Source organism: Podarcis melisellensis (assembly GCF_964234715.1).
Source record: "Podarcis melisellensis genome assembly, chromosome: 1".
NCBI lineage: Eukaryota > Metazoa > Chordata > Lepidosauria > Squamata > Lacertidae > Podarcis > Podarcis melisellensis.
The window spans coordinates 63,795,095-63,813,281 of NC_138528.1; the positions used below are offsets into that span (position 1 = coordinate 63,795,095).

An 18,187-nucleotide genomic window follows, 5' to 3' on the forward strand; every position below is an offset into this window, starting at 1 on the left:
TCCTTGTGCCCATGCTGGCACATATATAGCTATCTAGGCAAGATCCAGATGGAACAACAAGCACTGCTTGGGGCTTTCCTGTCCTCATGCATGGGAAGGGCTGCAGCCCAGTAGGAGAGCATCTAGCTTGGAATGCAGAAGGTCCTAGGTTCAGTCTCTGGCATTGGAGGGATTGGAGAGGCCCCTGCCTGATAGAGGGATGCAATGCACACAACACTGAGCCAGATGGACCAGTAGGCTGACTCAGGATAAGACAGGTTCATATGTTCCTATCAGGCTGCAGATGGACAGCTTTGTTGGAGACTACATATTTCCCCCTGAAAACATCAGTGTCCCCCTTTACAGGGTGATAGGAGGGGAGGGGAGGGGAGGAAAGAAAACATTACATAGTCACTTGAGTACCTGTATTCTTGCTTCAGGCAAGTCTATTTTGGCAGCTAGTCTCTCTCTGGCAAACACATCAGGATAGTGAGTTCTCTCGAATTCTGGTAGAAAGGAAACGTGGCGGAGTTAGTTTTAAAAACAGGTCTCAGAAAGGACGGCCGCTTCCTGCTTTCAGCTGTCTATGTTTGAGTGCACTTTATGCTTTCAATCTTTTATGAGGAATATTTCCACCAAAGTGCTCCTATGATTTTTATTCCTTTCCTTTAAGAAGAGGGAGATGTCATTGTTCAATGTTCACACACACATATACATTCTCTCACCCTGCTAGATAAATATGTGATTAATACCAGACTATGCAATTATAGGAGTAGATTGTTAAGAAGGAATTGACCAGAGTTCCTCTGTGTTTGGATGTATTTAGAGCAGCCAATGCATAAGAAATGAGGGCCTCCTTTTCCTGTGCTAACATTTGAACATGAGTAAGTTAATACGTGATCATCTAATCGGATTTCAAGCAAAGCGTTTGAAATCTGCGCCCGGAATTGGAGGTGCATCAAAAGAAGCAGAAGGACAACTGTCCTCTGGGGCAACTGGTGATGCCAGGACAGGAACTGCAGTCTCGGTATCCTGAAAGCTGCCCTTCAAGCATATAATGTGACCTGAGAGAAGGGTGAGGTTGGCTGCAGTCGGAAGTCTCATCACCATGACTCAGCCAATATGCGCTGCCCAAACTGTGGCACTGTGGAGCAGGTGTATTGTCAGTTTTGAATGCTGTCCTTATCATGCCACCTCCAAGCATTTAAAAGATGCCTTTGGTAGGAAAACCATGTGAGATCCTCGTCAATGTCCATCAAAGAATTTCTTTGGAACTTGTTAGGATGGCCCAGAAGAGAGCAGAGGATGTGAAGCCCTTCCCTAGTTTTGACTCAGGCACATGCAACATACCTTTCTCAAGCGCTTCGATTTGTTCTTGGGTGAAGGAGGTCCGATTTCTTTGCAGCTTCCTTTTCAGCTGAAGCCTCATCTGGGCCTCGTCTGAATCTTCTCCATTGGAACTGATGGAGTTGGTGTTTTCTCCCCCTCCTTCTTGTTGCGGACAACCATCTGCAACAGAATGAGGAGGCCATCCTGAGAAAGACCAAGCTGGACCACTATGTTCTAGCACAAAAAGTCAGCCGTGACCAAGGACATATCTTCTTAACCTTGCCCAAGTTACAACCACCCATCAGCTTACTTGAGGGTGAGATGAGGCCTCGTGATAAAAGCCTCTTATTGGTCAAGTTGTTTCTCAGTTAAACCAAACATATTTGAGGTCAACGTATGCCCAGACCCAAAACATGCTGCCACCTGATAGTTCTGCAGTACATGTATCTCATTGAAGTTACATGAAACTTCCTTGCATATAATCAGCTTGATCCAACTTCTGCTGTGGGACATGGAGCTGTTATACCCAAAGGAGGTGCGCAAAGTGGGCATCTAAACAAAAGGCAGAGGGGAATCTGCACTTCCAGGCTCTGAGTGTGCATGGCAACATTTGTGGAGTTTCAGACTGAGACTGGTGTAATAGGAATTGGGGATCAGAAGCCCCGGTACTCTATTCTAAATGGTTTGTGGACTAGAGTGTGAGGCTTAAGCCTTTGGTCCATACTGAAATAGATAGACTACTGTGGGACTGGTGATATAAAGACAAACAATGCCTTATTTAAAAGGTTTATCAGTCTTGAAATCTTGGGTGGGATAGTGACTCAAGAAAAAGGTCACCTCCCTCCCATTTGCAATACAGAGGAGTTCAAAGGAATATGGAACAAAACACAAATTAGTATGTAACAATGGGGGACATATATCATGTTCAAATAAAGAATATTCAGTTTATCTAAATAACAACATATTCCCACTGTATGAACTAAAGATTAATAATACGTTTTAATTCTATTACTAAAAGACATCACTTCTCCCTCCCATACAAATACAACAATCCAATAAATTATTTCAAGTGGAGATGGCTGTAACTTTTTGAAAATGCCCTGCAAAAGATCCCCTCTGTATGGAATTTATTTACCTATTGCTGCACTTAAAATAGTGATGTTCAGTATTTCAGATTATCTATAATCAGTAATTCCTATCTAATCAATTAGATGTTGATAGGTTTGCAGAAAATGCTATTAAGAAACCAAACCAAGCTTGTAATCTTTTTTAAAAAATATTTATCTAGTTTTGATTTGAATTCTGCACAGTCAATTTCATTTTAAAGGTTGTGAATTTAGAAGTGCCTGCATTGTTCTGCAGTTTTATTCAACTATTGTATGAGTGTGCATTGCCTTGACACCTATTACAGAGCACAGCTGTAATTATATCATCACCAAGAACAGGCTATAATTGCTGAAAATGGAATTTTATATTTAGATAAAAGGACTGTCCATTCTTTGTAATGTGTTGCACCAGAGAAAAGTAAGATTTCTTTAAAAATTTTAACATGTAATTTTAAAAAGAAATAGTAGCGAGTTCGCTAAGTAGCTAAATATGCTATTCTGCAGCTGAGCGCCTGGCATATCATTTAAGTGGTACATTTTTAATTAGGGCATTTCCAACACTTTTAATGTAATTTCTATCATTAAACAAGAGAAAGTTTTATTGTTTTCACATTGCTGCTGGAGGTAAAGATATGCTCGTGGTCTAGCTGTCTTTCAAAGTGTCTGCAGACACTGAGGGAAAAGGGAAAGGGGGGGGGAGAAGGGTGTTTTACAAAAGGAATGGACATTTCTGTAGAGGCAAAGGAGAAGTTGTCAGTAAATTAACTCTCCCTTTCCTTTCATAGAATAATTTGAAGCGTTTTGATGTTGCTAAATGAAAAATAGAAGAAGGGATTCTTTTGATTCTAACACTCTGGACTAGGAAGGAAGAGAGTGAGAAAAGTTATGCTACCAAAAAAAATCAGCCAGCAGTTTTCTCTCTCTCCTAAGCCTGGAAAAAATATATATATTTGTGGGAAATCAACTTTAAAGTAATATCGTTTATAATCGGCTCACAATGGGGCCCAGCCTTCAAAGCCTCAAGAGAATTGTGACAGGATCTGGTAGGGATCTTTTCAAACACTTTGAAATGTTTTAAAACCCCAACTTTCTCCCCCATTTAAACAGTTGGATTCATCTCCAGTGGTCACCATATGGGCGTTTGGAGATCTATTGAGATGACCACCAACACTTGAATAGCGAGGGGGCTGCTTTTCACCAGGACACAATGCCCGCAGAGTAAGGGAAACTATTAAACTCTTGGGGCAAGGAGGAGGGTTGGCAAACTTTCGTGGGCAGAATTTTGAGGACACAATCAGGCAGGCCCAACAAAAGGATTCTCTTGAGGCGTGCAGCGGCCCACATTGTATCACAAGGATCCCAGTCAACAGACTTTTCAGTGAAGTATGTTAACCTTTAGGCACTACTATCATTAATCACTGTCCCCTGGGCTGGGCTACTCAATGCTATTTAGGATTTTTAAAAAACTTTCTATAGGAGCTGAGGAAGAAAGAAAGAACACCCCTAAACTGGTGAATAGGCCAGTTCCATACACTGAGCCTGTTTACTCAACACCAGGAAAGGGGGAAAGAGGTGGGGGTTAGAGGAGAGAACTACTTAGCTAAGATTAGAGAAGCTTCAACTAGCAGAGGAGGGTCCAGGACAAGGGCCCTGTTTTTATTTACTAGCTAGAGTTGGTGGCTGGCTTTTTAAGTTAAGGGCACTGCTAGGAGCTTCTTCCAAGAGTCCTCCGTGTTGGAGAAAGGCAGCCGACTCAGATCTTCAGCCCTAATTACTTCTGCCTTTTCTCAGCAAGACTGATGGACTCTGAGCCCCATGTTACACCTTGCACGCAGGTTGAGGAGATACTTGAGCGCAACCCAGGCAAACACTGGTCGCCTTAGTCAAAGGTGCACGTGTGAAATTGACAGGGGCCCCAATCCTTTCCTGGATTTAAAGGAAGGGGCACTGTGTACCGTTCAAAACTGAAGCCAATGGGCTTATTTGTAATTAAAAGCACTTCGGAGGAGAGTGCTTGGGTTCACCGGGATTTGCATCGGGTACTTCAGCCCAAGATGAATTCCCTGCTCTGAAACTGCGCGTTACGCGGGCGAGATCCAATCAGGAGGCGCATTTGCTGCGCGGACTTTAGCCGAGGGTCAAAAATGCCTACGTGGTCGGGGATAATTCCTTCCGTGAGATTCAACCTGAACTCATGGGATAAAATGGCCTGAAATCACCAGTTCCCCGGTCAAATCGCATTTCTGGCCACCTGGCTGAAAAGATGATTGGGTTTCAACCGTTTTGTCCCATTGATATCTTATCTGAACGAAAGTTAAAATGAAATAAAGAAACTCCAACGGTTTGTGCTTAGCGCGTGTATTTAACCAAACCAAATCTGCAAGCGGCAACGAAGTCCCAGTGACCCAGAAGGAACAACCTTCGGTATAATCGGGACATTTTGGGTGGGTGGGAATTGGCTACTTTGTAGTTGTGGTCAAAGGGGGTGCTCGAAAAGCACGCAACACTTTCGGATCTTTCCAACTCCATTCCTTCTTGCTGCGCCCTCCCTCCAAGGTGGTGCCAGCGCTGGGCAAAAGCCCAAATCTGCCCGTTTTCGGCGCGCGCCTTTGGAGGCTGCGTGCGGATGGGTCTGTGCGGGTGCGCAGGAAATTTTCGTCTGCTGCGACTTGCGGCTTGATTCCCCCAGCCCAGCTGCTCTCCGGAGAGGCGGTTTGGGATCCTAAGGGCCTGCGTGGAGTCATTTTTCAGCTCCTTTTTCACCTCTTAGCCAAGGCAGTTTTGGAGAAATGGCAGGAGCCGTTAAAACTAAAGGAACCAGATTCAATCCACGAAAAGCAGGGATAATTCTCTCCTCCTGCAAGGCGAAAATGGCCCCAAAGCAGGATTTGTTTTCTTTTTCCAGGTTAAGGGGGATTTAAAAGCAAAAAAAGGAAGCAACCAGCCCGCTCCTCATCCATTCTCCACTCAGCCTCCGCTTCTAATGACCCGCAAAGCCCCATGGATATCAATGGGAGGGTCCCCATTAACTTCAACAGAATGACGGTTGCACCCGAAATCAAGAGCTCTTCGTTTTCTTTAAGGAGCACTTATGGCAACTTTTTCGCTTGTCTTCATTCTGCTGTTTTAAGGCCCTTTTCTCTCCCCGCCCCCCTGCCCCTCAAAACGGTGTCTGTTTAAACTATTTTAAGTTTTGCTTTGGAAAGACAGATATATGTGTGCGTGCGTGTTTGTTTTTAAGGAAAAAGAAATGCCAGACAATTAAGATATCTTTCTTTCTTTTAAAATGAGACTTGGAAAAAAAGAAGAAGCCTATAAAGGAATGAACTCAATAGCCCGTTCCACCTTCTAGACCTAATCCGTAAGAAAAAGCGAGTGAATATGCTGTCGCTATTATCCTATAGCTAGACCATCTGACGCTGGGTATAGGATTTGTTTTCCAGGAAAGGGGGAAAAACGGGGGGGGGATAAAAGACGCTGGGAAATAAAATCATTCCTTAGTTTCTTAGTGTCTTAATCAGTGAGGCGGAAAACTAGCAGAGAGGGGGAAAAGAAAGAAAGATAGCAAACCGATTGCGGCACCTTTCAGCTGCGGAGCTGGGATCAAAACATTGTAGCATCTGTTGAAAGAGAAAGTGTCTAAATCCTATAGAAGGCTTTAGTCTTATAAGGAGGGGCGAGAGGAGGCGGAGGGGGGGGGGGAGATAAGAAACAGTGTCTCAGTGATCCCTAAAACCGCTAAATCACTGGAGAATTTCTCCCGGATAGAGATGTCTCTTTTTGTTCTGTCAGCCCTCATGTATCCATTATTTTATTCACTGCTGCATGGCGTTTATCAGATTGAGACCATATTTGTCCCCCTCTGAGACCTAACCTTGCCTTATGCTTTTGGAGTAATGGACTCTTAAAATCCAGGAACACAGAGGCAGCCCGGCGAGGGGGGGCACCCGAGTCCCCCGCATGAATATTCCAGGGCAGAGGCATTTTATTAATTTTAATTTAGTGGTGCAAAGGCTTTAAGTGCGCGTCTCTCTCTCCCCTTCTCCCCCCCCCCGCCCCAGCGCCTCAGCCAAGGCCTCTACGCCCCTTCCCCCGCTTTCCTCGTCCACATTTTTTTGAGGTTGACTCAGGGCCAAGAATATAGTAGCAGGCCCCCACCCGCAAGCTTTATTGCCATTCATTTGTTTTAACTATATGGCAACTGGTGATTAATGGGGGTCTTTGAAACCCTGGCACCCAGATCCTATACACGTTGGCTGGAAGAAGAAGAAGAAGAAGAAGAAGAAGAAGAAGAAGAAGAAGAAGAAGAAGAAGAAGAAGAAGATTATGATCAGTGGGCCTTACTTCCATGTAAATGTGCTGTAGGGAGAGCAGTTGAATACGCTCTGGGGGAAACGATCCAGCCACAGTTAAGCACTTTTAAGATTGTAGTCCCATGAGCGTTTAATGGGAAGCTGGACTCATTGTCTAAAACGGGGCTTTTCTTCTGAGTAAACCTCTTACCAGCAGATCTCACTGGTGTAAATGGGATGGATTGATCCGCGCGCTCCCATTAAAACCGGTGGGATTTACAAGGGCTTAACTACAGTGGCTGAATCCTGCCCCTCGTCTCCCTCCACGGGCCCTAGCCAAATACTGCCTGAAATCCAGCACAAAAACCGAAAACAAAATTCTGTGGATCCAGCGCTCCTGTCTGGAGAATTTAGAGAGCAAACCCACGCCCTCTCCCGCACCGGTTAATCTTTAACCCCAAGGATCTCCTCAGTTTTTCTGCGGGGGAAGGTGTGTGCTTCGGTTTAAAAATTAAATTTTAAAGGATGAGGGTGGGGGCTGCTGTTTCAGGAAACTATAGAGGAATAAGACAAACGCGTCTTTTCCGAAAGGGCTTCACGCCCAATTCCCAATGATTCTGCGACAGATCTTACTTCCTTTCAAAACAACAACAACAACAACAATATCTGGGAAGGGAGAGAATCTCGATTTTAAAATAACTAAACACGCGCCTGGCGATGAAATGTACCCTCGGTTCAGATATTACAGCAACGGACTTCAAGCAACCTGTTATCTCACTGCAAACACGCACGCACCAACCCGGGTGGGTGGGTGTGGAGGAAGAAATATTGAGCCCAACAAACTGAGGGTGAGATATCAAAATTGGACCTTTCAACACCCAGAGAGAGAGTTTCTTGACTCCCCCCCCCGCCCCCGTTTACCCTTGGTGGGGCTGCATATGTTCCTACACTCTGGTTTATTACAATGATCCGCTTTGGTATAATATCCGATATAACATTCAAATAATTTCCCAGCTTGTTGTGATCGGGCTCTCTTCTTCCCTCTCTGATGAGATCTGAAGGATCTGGAACCCTATTAATTGCCAACGATCTCTCTCACTGACTCTCTCACACACTTCGACGATCTGTAGGCTATACATATGATCTATTTAAATAATCCTCTTATTTGGGGTTGTGACTTGTAGGTTGCGAGTCAGGGCGAGCTAATCTGCGCCAATGTGCTCACCCTGATCCTGACAGCAAGTCCCATCCAGCTTAGAAGCGCTAAGGTTGCTATTCTAGAACATAGGAAGTCAGAGAAGCCAGTGTTAGGTGGCTTTAAGCGGGGTTGCCTAAAGGTTGGGATGCAAGTTCCATTGGAGCCATTCTTAGCATCGGGCTGTTTAGGGCCCTAGCCTGAGGGCCGGATCCTTACATTAGCAATCTTAAAACCGAATCCGCAGAAATCCTGTGGATTGCAGTTCAACGTGTTTCCCAGCAAGGATGCTGAGTTTTGCAGCTAGCTAGACCCTGACTTGGGACTTTGTAAATCTTTTTGATCTTCTTCCGGGCAAATGCGCTCAGGATCGTGGCACTGTCAGCCTGAGATTAGACGTCGTGGGGTTTAACTGCAGAGTTAACATACAACCAGGAAAATTCCCCGTGCAAGACCCTCGACGAGCCTGGGCTGCCCTGCCTCTCTTCCTTATTAATTTCAATCCGGGGTGGATCGTGCCCGAGGCCGTGGACCGCCATAGCAAAAAAAACGAGCCGGGATTCCAGTGTTGAGGACCTCCTAGCTTTAAGAGTCCGAGTTATACACACAAAGAATAAAGAAAGGCGGATTTAGCCTTTCTGATATTCAGGACTGATTTGAATCGGTTGGAATCCGAATTCTTCCATTGCCCTGCAGGAACTGTGAGTGAATCTTTGCGCCTGGGACCATCTAAGTTATATATAACGCGGCCTATAGAAGCATGCAGCTTTCAGTTCAGGTAAGGGGAAGGCGATTCCTTCATATCGCTGTTACTCAGATCAGCTGAACAGCTGGCTTTAGGCTCCGTTCAACAACCACCCCCTGCCTACCCTCTGTCCGCATTCCGAAGCGAAGCTCAGGCGCAGCTTCCTCACGCCGCCATCCTCAAGGGAAGGGCCCTTCCTCGCTTTGCTTCGCGTGTCCCTCTCCTTACTCCAGAACTTGGCAGCTCTAAGGAATTGGAAAGACCTGGGTGCTGCTTTAGAGTCCCAGAGGCCGATGTCCAGTTCTGGAATAAGCCACTAAAAGTCCGGTGGCACTTTGAAAGACTAATACGTTTCATGGCCTCCGTGACTCAGAACAAGTCCCAGGGCAACTGAAGCCACCACAAACAGCCTTGAACGTACCACAAGGGTCTTCTTGACTGTGGGCTTGTTTTTCGCTCCTTACACCACATGGACGCCACTCTCCCTTTGGAAGAGGTCGGCAATATGTGGTCTTAAAGACCTGGGTGCCGGATCAGGTCTCGCTAACCCTTCCATCCCTCCCAGGGGAGCACCTACCCAGCCACTCAGAGCACCAGTCTGAAAAAAGGATGGTTCATTGAAATCAGTGGAACTCAATTCCAACTAAGTGTGGTTAGCTGGGACTGAAGTGTCAAAGGTGCTAACCGGCGGGTGGGGGTGGGGTGGGGGTCTCAGTGAGCAGGCTGGCTCTCCCTCATCCTCCAGCCCCACGGCATTCTTCCTCCCCAATGGGAGATCTGAGAGTTGGGACGGTAATAGGATGCCCCGAAGCTCTTGTCTTTCCAGGGTCCCTCCTAGACTGCTCCCTTCTCTTAAAACTGACATGTCTAATTGGCAAGCGGAGCCATATCGTGTCCAGAGGTCTCCTGTGGAACATTTCTACAGCTGTCTCCTTCAACTAGACGCTTATTCATGTCGCCTTAATGAGAAACAAAACGATCTCTAATGAGCAATTACATAGCGACAGAATTGTTCCCATAACAAATTCTTGCGTGTGACAGAAACATCCTTTGTACCAGATATTCCGCATATTGTTACTGATTTCTTTCTTTTCTCTCTCTCTCTCTTTCTCTCGTATCTTAACCTCATTTTCGGGATGGAAAGAAAAAATCAGGTTGTTGGGGAGACACCTCTCCCGAGAGACTGACCAGAGCCAGAGAAAGGTCTCGTGGCCCACCGAGAGGCCGCCTTGGCAAACAAAAACAAACCCGTTGCGATTATTACAGCATCTCCAGGAGCGAAGGAGCGCAACCCGCCCCGGAGGCTCCGCATTAACCTCTCGCCATTGCCTACAACAAACACCTATTAATCTTCCGCGTAAACAGGGACCCACATTGGCCAAGTGGGAGCACGTCTAGCTGAGGAGCGAAGGCGCCCCTGGATCGGGAGCAGGCGCGCCACCGAAAACCAGCTATCCAGAACCAGCTCCAGCCTGGAGCGTGACCTTTTCAGTGACTGCACGCACGCAGCCTGGAGGAAAATCCAACCGACCCACTTCTCCTTTGCTTTTCCCGCAAAGGCTCTTACGTTTGTCCTACCTACCCTCTACTACCCTTGCAAGCAAAGAAAAGACACGCCGAGATGGAAACCAACCAGCTAACCAGAGCTGGAAGAAGCCAGAAGCTTCTCTTGCTTCCTCGTCCATCTTTCTAGGTGCTTCCTCCACAGAGTCACAAAATTTGTCAATTACCCTGAAAGCGCAATCGGATACAAGGGTGTTTTCCTCGCAATCCATCAGCGCTGGAGCGCCTCAGGCTCTAAGGAGAGGGTGGCGTGGTTGTTGGTCTGGTTTGTAAACCAAAGCCCATTTCTAATCATGTGCGCGTGTGCTTATAGGGCGTTTTCCGATCCAATGTGTGTCCGAAGGAAAGGGTAGGGTTGAGGGCTGCCAAAAAGATCCGGTTTAAAATAAAGCTGCTGCCTTTCAAACGCCTCTCCGACCTGTTGCCCTCCTGAGCATTCACACGACACCCAGCCACCCCACCCCACCCCACCGCTGACCATCTCGAGATACAGGAGGAGGAGGAGATTGCGGCGGAGGTGGAGCCACGAGGCAGACCAGCGTGTCGAGCTTTACCACTTTGGACTTTGATGGGTCATTAGAAAAATCGGATTGATCAGGGTGGGGTGGGGGGAGGGAGGGAGAGGAGGGAGAAGAGGAGGAGGAGGCTTGCTCTTTCTCGCTCTTCTGCTTACCTTGCGTTGGCTGTCCTGGCACGGAGGTCCCCGGGTACCACCCCGGCCTCGTGCCCCACGTCCCGGTCTGCCCGTTCAGCATCCTTAGCTTGTCATACATTCCATCTGCCCCCATCTGTTGCTTTTCGCTAGCCAGGTTGCGGAGGACTCTGTTGATCGAAGATACCTGAAAAGGAAGCGACATTCAACGCGATGGTAGCAAGGAGAGGAGCCGCTTTGGAAACAAAGCGGCGACAACAGCAGGAGCAACCCCCCACCCCCACCCGCTGACCACAGATCTCTCGAACCACTGGGACGTTGCTGTCAGTCCCAGAGGATGTGTGTGTGTATTGTGTGTGTGTGTGTAAGAGGACTTAAAAAAATAAAACCCAGCCCCCAAATTTATTTGCAAAGAAACCATTCCCACCGATTTCAATGGGAGTCGCTTCCAAACAGGCCACCGATCGAAGCCATCGCGACCCTTTTGCTCCAGCGCAGCCCCGCTGACTGCAGCAGGACTACTCTGTAGCAAATGGGCTGTGAGAATGGCAGCCGGCTCGCGTGTTCAGCAGGGCAAGCCAGGCGGGAGATGAGAGGGCTGCGGTCGCCCTTGAAAGCCAGGACGCGTCCCCTGCAATATGCGGGGTTCTCTCGCCAGCCAACGCGTTTAGAGCAGCAATCCTCTGAAAACTATTTAGGGACTTGAGCAGGTTGTGCTCAGCAGAGTTCCTTCTTCGGGAGAACTGCACCTTATGGAAAACGCACAACCCGGGCAGAAATGCCCTGTGTTTTTCAACCTAGAAATAAATCCCCCCACTGCATTGCTTTGCACATTCATAATTCGCTCGAGGAGAGTTCCCAGTTGGTCCCACCACCCTGGGGCGGGGTATTTAGCCTCTAAAAGCCACCTTAGTTTTCGGAGCCCTGTTAGCTCAAAAGCCAAGGATGAGTCCTGAGCAATTTTTAAGGGCACCCATAAGTTATTCGTGCCAAATGTTGCCCTTAACCAAGGGCGGGGGAGGGAGAAATTGCGGGGGGAGGGGCTCCTTGGTGCTAGAAGATCAAAGAGAAGGGGGAGTTAGCGACAGGTCTCCTGCTATTGTTCTAGGTCAGAGAGAGAGAGAGAAAGGATTTATTGATGAACTTACGCTGGGTATATTATCGTTGGTACAGACCCCCTCCGATAGTAATCTGTCTCGGATCTCCCAAGCAAAGATGGAGGGGCACTCCCGTTTATACTGTGCTATTTTGCTTACAACTTCTGGAGTCGCTACTCTCGGTTTGCTACCTCCGATTGCCCGCGGTCGGATGGAGCCAGTTTCGTAATACCTCCCCAGAATTTTACTCACACAGCCATTCGACACCTGCATCAGGGAAGCGGACAGAAAATCACATTATTAATAATTTCAAGACAAAAATAAAATTGTTTAAGTATGCATTAAACAATGACAAGCTTACGTTTTGATTGTCCAGCACTTGGACTTTTGCATCTGCATGGGTCTATAACACAAAAATATACCTTAAATGGTATGAGAACTTACTTAGAGAGGTTTTTTCTTTTCTTTTTCTTTCTTTTTCTTTTAAAAAAATATTACATTTGTGGCCCTACACGCTACAAAGGTGAGATTTTTAATTTTTTTTTATATTTAAAACCCACTTTGAAGGGGGGAGGGGGATAAAAACTGGAGAAAAATGTCAGATATTGGAAGGAATGTTAATATAGACATCATCAGCTCAGTTTCCAAAATACTCAGATTTCGGGAAGAGGGAAGGATCGGGAAGGTGTGGGTGGATTATAAAACGGGAATGATACTGTATCCCTAAGCCAAATCCCCGGCCAAATCGTTTTCTCATGAGCTTCTAGGGATAAACAGGCAGCAATTTCAAAAGAAACCAGCGTTGCTTATTGCTTATTCACATATACATATATATATACATACATACATAAATTTGCATGCAGAAACTTTCAGTTACATGGAGGGGGAAGCGGACAGTTTAACACCCCCCTGACCTGCACACGCTTGCTTGGAAAGAAGTCCCTTAACCAATGGGGGGGGGGCTCTGCCTTCCAAAGAAGCGTCCTTAGGATCGGGCGCATTGCATCGGTCAGGTCACTCCAGCCAACTAATATTCGCCAATAGAATACAGGCGTACATATGGAAATAAGGCATATCAGGTTGTCAAGCAGCCATTGACTTAAGGAAAAAATAGATAGCTCTATCCCCGTGGTTTTGAGAAGCAGATTGATGGCCATTTAATTTTTAAAAGAATCCTTCTCTCTGCCCCTCCCCCCGCCCCAAATAGGCTGGAGAGGGAAGGTTGCAGCTACAGAATAATACCCTTCCCTCGCCCACCCACCCCCAGGATAGGCTGTGTCCGGTTTTTTTTTTTTTCCTTTTGCTTTGGTTTGTTCCTTCCTTCCCCAAGCCAGGCTGGCGTAGGGTTGCTGGAGCTGGGAAGGCGAGGCGCATTTTCACCTGCAGGATTCGGGAGATGTCACACGGCCGAGCCCCGCTGTGGGCGAGTTCCACGATTTTCTGTCGGGTTGAATCTGGCAGCGGCCGACCGTTGACAAACACGCCGCCGAGCTGGTTGACGCCGCTGTGACCTGCGTGGTGGGGGGAGGAAAACAAGGACAATGGAAGCCTCGGCTACCTGAGCTGGAGAAGGACGACCTGGGGCGCCCCAGCTCCCTCCTCCCCGGTCAGGTTGCTGCTGCTGCTGAGACAGAGAGTGGGGGGGGGGAGGGGAAAGGGGTCGGGATGGGGGGGGGTCGGTGGGGAACAGCGAGATCAACAACCAAACAACCCAAATCAGGAGCTTTTCTGGTTCTGCTTTGGAGTTGGCAAAGAGAAAAGCCCCACTTAGCGCGGGCACAGGCGAGCCAGACCTATGACTGTGGATCTCAGGTATGAAGACTGTACACACACACACAAAAGATGCACACACCTCCCTAGGCAAAATCACTGCAGCCAAGTAGCCACCGATACTCCAACAACCATCTATTTTACCAGTTGCAAAGCACGTTCTATACAGGAAAGTCATTCATTCATAGATAGATAGATAGATAGATAGATAGATAGATAGATAGATAGATATAGATATAGATATACATATGATCATCAAAGGAAAATTCCACCACCACAAAGACTTTCTCCCCTTTGAACTGGTCTCCTTCCCTTCCTCCCCCCCCCCAATCCTCCGCCATCCCCCCTTCTAAGCTCGACGCTGACTCCTCTCTATGGCTCCATTCACGGTCCCAGCTCTGCCTCTCAAGCCCAGAAGAGCAACATTTGGTTACACACTTTCACTCAGAGACATCCTTTCAGCAGCCTTGGCACCAGCCGGCGAGTGAAGGGCACACAGCCGACTGTGGGGGAAAGGGGGTGGCTGGGGGTGGGGTGAAGGAAAAACCGTCCCCTCTCTCTTCCATGGGGCGGCGGGAGGTGGAAGATGCCTTTCGAGACCCAGCAGCGCGTGGACCCAACGCAGCCTGGAGCCCATCCACAGAAAGTCCACCTCGCCCGCCCGCCCCACCACAAAAAGCACAAAACCTGCCTGGATCAGAAACTGGCTAAGCCAAAAACAGGCGCCTCCTGCCCTCCATCTCTCTTAGCCCCCTAAATGCCACCAAGATCCCCACACCCCAAATTCCTCGTCTGGAAAAGAAGGCGAGGGAAAAGGGAATTGTTGCTATTATTTTAAAAGGAAATAAATCGGAGGGGTCTGTTCTGAGCTTTGCGACAGTCCCTAAGCATCCTCCTAGCTACAGCTCACTTGGCCAAAAGCAGCGCGAATGGATTTCTTAAAAAAAAAAAAATGGTTCGAAAATAATTCCCCAACCTGCAGCTTGAGGCTTTGGAGGCAAAAGGCTCCCTGGAGAAGGTCTGGGCTCGCTCTTTCTCTCCCTCTCTGTGTGTCTCTCTCTGTTCTGCTCTCCTCCTCTCTTTGGAGCCTCCTGCTAAATTGACTCCAGGAGCCTCGGCTTCTTAGCAATAAATAAGCTCCAAATATAGAAGAGGGGGAAAATATGATGAGTCTCTCTGACATTTGTCTTTAAAATAAAACTAGCTGCACGTCAAGTTTGAGCTTAATTTCTGGAAATAGGCGGAAGTCGCCCCGGATCATGCATGGAAGGCTAATTGAAAAGATCAGTTGGAGCACTTGTGGCAGACGTGTCACTTTATGACAGTGCTCCGCTTTTGAAAATTGCATCGTCACGACAAACAGGAGCATGATAAAAACGACCCTTTCTGTCCGGATTTGGGTATCACTCCGACGAGATTGAACTCTACTCGTTTCCCCTTCGAGGGGAAGCGACTTTTTAAGGTAGCCACGGGGCCAGTGCGGACACAACCGAGGGGGCGCGCTGCCTCCTCGATAGATCCGAAGTGACATGCGGTTTGGAGAGCGATGGAGGGAAGGGAGGGTGAAGGAGGAGGGGAGGGGTGCGGGGGGAAAGAGAGAGAGAGAGGCAGGAGCGTAAAAGCCACTAGAGAACCGACCAACGTGTGCGGTTTAAGAAATATGGGGGGGGGGCACAAGGCACAGATCCTCTTTTTCTCTCTCTGCCTCTCGGATGGACCTGCTCATCTCTCTCCCCACCCCCCCAACTATGTGAAGAAGGGGAGGGAGCTTCCATCCCCGGGTCGGGGAGGTGGGGCGTCAAATGCCCCCCTTTTAATCCTCCCAATCACCACTCCTAGGTTAGGTAGTTCTGGACACATTCCCCTTCCCCACCCCACCCAACTCCCTGTTTCTTCCCCTTACCTTCACCCTCCCTCTCCATTGCCCTGGATTGTTGTGGAATCTGGGTTGCTCTCCTCTCCAGTCTCTCAGGGACCCGATCCAGCCTCGGCAAGCCCTTATCAGAGACCAGTTGTTTCTCAGAGGGGTGGTGGGGCGGGGGGGGGGTGTTTCAGAGAGATGAGCACGTGCTTCATTCTCTCTCACGGAAACCAATGGGGCTCCCAATCCCGTGGCTGTGATGTTTCCTTGGGGCCTGGGGATCCACGGAGCAAGATCTCCCTCTCCCTCTTTCACTCCCACACACGCCTGGGGCTGTGGGCAGGAGGCCCTTTGCCCGCTCCCGCCAGAAATGTATCTCTGCGCGCGGCCCAACGAGGAATGCCAAACTCCCAAGTTGCGCGTAAAAAGGTTAAGCCTTAATCAATGCCTTAATTTCCCTGGAGAGGGGAGGTAGTTCGAGCCCAGTGGCAACGATTAAGCGCCTCGCCTTTCTGGGGCTAGGCTTCTAATAGGAAAGCATATGGTGTCAATTTGGAGCCCCGGCACCACATACACCCAGGAGTTGTTCGCACAAAGCCTGCAGAGCCGGCGGCGACCTTTGCGCAAAACCCGGGCTTCACCCGGACGGGATCTCCTCGCTCCACTCCTGCGTGGGCTGAAGGGGAGGGGGAGGAAAAAGCGAGCGCCAAGGGCCGGCATCGAAGCATCTTCTGGCCCTCCGAGGAACACTTTGGGATGAGCTGTGTCTCAATGCCAAGGGCCCAGGCTAGGAGAGAGGAGAGCTCGGCCTCCATGCCTTTCTCCCTGCTCCACCCTGACCGCGTATCTTTCTGATCAGCGCTAAGGCTTAGCAAGCCGTCGGTTTAAGAGAGATCCCAGGCGAAGGAAGCAACAGAATAAATACAGGCCTTCCCGGCCGGAAAAGTTGATCATCACGCTGCCACGGTCCGCCACGGGGAATCGCCCGAAAGAATCCCAACACACAGGGCAATTTAAAGGCGCACTCGATCCCCACAATCCGGTTTGTATGCTTAGAAATGAGTCCACCCCACGCCCTTCTCCCACAGTCCAGGAGCTGAGACCTTCCTGCAAAGACCCCCAAGCCCTTCCTAGGAGGAAATCGAGTGGGGCCTCGGAAAGCCGACGCCAGCAGCTCCACAGCGAACCGCCTTTGGCTAGGGAATCCCCGCCAAGGATTTCAACGCGACTGGCGGCCAAAGGGAGACGAAGAAGGGCCGCCGCCATGAAGACCCGGCCCCGCTTACTCGGAAGAAAGTCCTGTCAGAGTTCAGTAGAGCCAACTCCCAAGTAAAGAGAGTGGCAGCTAAAGAAATCCTGATAATCCTGGATCCTGCACGAAAGGCCAGAATTATAGCCCAGGCCAAGTCAACTAAACTCTGAAGTACCTTCGCTTTAGGAAGAAATACTTGGCCGGCTTTTGACTTCTAAGGCAGCATCTTTAAACATGACAGCAACTCGCTAAGGAGCTCAACATTATCTCACGGAAGGGGCATTTTCTGGGCAACCAGGCCCTATTCCATCCATCCAACCAAAGCTATGCACTTTTAAGTCTCCCTTGACCCCAGCAGGAGAGATTTAAGCAGGTGCTGCAACTCTGGTGGACTCCTGAGAACTTAAAAGTGCATCCCTTATGACTGCTGGATTGTCCCTTAGCCCATCCGACCTCCCTACACCCAGGAAAGTCGACGGGACTTAATTTCCCAATCAAAGTCCGCGGGAAGGCGGCTGATCTGCTCGGCCAGCGCGCTAAATATATTTATTAGGAAGTGTCACAGATTTCCTTTCCACCAACACGCTGAAAATCAGCGGAGTTGCTGGTCCAGAGTGCGGGTCAAACTGCCGCAACCTTGCGAGACTTCGCTTGGAAATCCAGACAAGGCCCTCTGAGAAGGACTGCTTTGTTTGCGAGTTCTACGCAACTGACACCTTATCCCAGTGGGCTGATCCACTGTGGGTACCATCGGGCTCCCCCCAAACACAAAGAGGGCTGGGGGTGTGGCGGGATTGCGCCCGGTCCTCTGGCTTCTAGAGGAATCTACGTCCAAATAAGGGCGCTTTGTGAGAAGCCGCTGTCACTGGGGATTCCCTCTCGGGAGTGGGGAGAGGATAGCAAGACAGGCCTATGTAGGGCGTCCCTCACACGCAGCCTAGCCAAACCAAGTCCTCTCGGAAGTCAATCCTATTGGAAGCAAAGGGTCTCCCTTCTATTAATTTGACATCCAAGCGCACAACTTTATCAGGAAGCCGTTAAGCAGCTGCTGCCAAGCTGGTCTGGAAGACGATTGAAAGGGACGAAATCTCTCATCTTCCTGAGTTTTCACTAAGTCTGGTGGGTTCAGCTCCAGGGTTCCCTTCCCAGCCCAACCCCCCCCCCCGCCCCAGACCACCACAAGTGACCAACATTTTCTCAGCCAAGGCCTTCGATCGCTTTGACATTCGCCTTTTTTTTTTTTTTTTGCAAATCTCCACATTCCTCCAGCCAGAAGAACACAGAACACGATTAGTGACGTGGGAACTTCTTGCGCGTTTGCAACTTGCTTGGCGGACGATTGATTG

General features: G+C 48.8%; 1 protein-coding gene across 13 annotated transcripts in view; it reads right to left on the reverse strand.

The window, feature by feature from the left end:
- PAX6 (paired box 6) overlaps positions 1-18,187 on the reverse strand; it is a 43,144-nt gene that overhangs the window by 7,977 nt on the left and 16,980 nt on the right. For 9 of the 13 annotated variants that reach the window (XM_081885007.1, XM_081885002.1, XM_081885004.1 and 6 more), the window contains 6 exons: positions 13,339-13,469; positions 12,320-12,361; positions 12,010-12,225; positions 10,883-11,048; positions 1,330-1,488; positions 403-485 (listed from right to left, as the gene is read on the reverse strand). In XM_081885007.1, coding sequence (XP_081741133.1) covers positions 403-485; positions 1,330-1,488; positions 10,883-11,048; positions 12,010-12,225; positions 12,320-12,361; positions 13,339-13,469 — 797 coding nt within the window. The remainder of the gene's footprint in view (positions 1-402; positions 486-1,329; positions 1,489-10,882; positions 11,049-12,009; positions 12,226-12,319; positions 12,362-13,338; positions 13,470-18,187) is intronic. The other 4 variants (XM_081885009.1, XM_081885008.1, XM_081885005.1 and 1 more) reach the window with 3 other exon arrangements.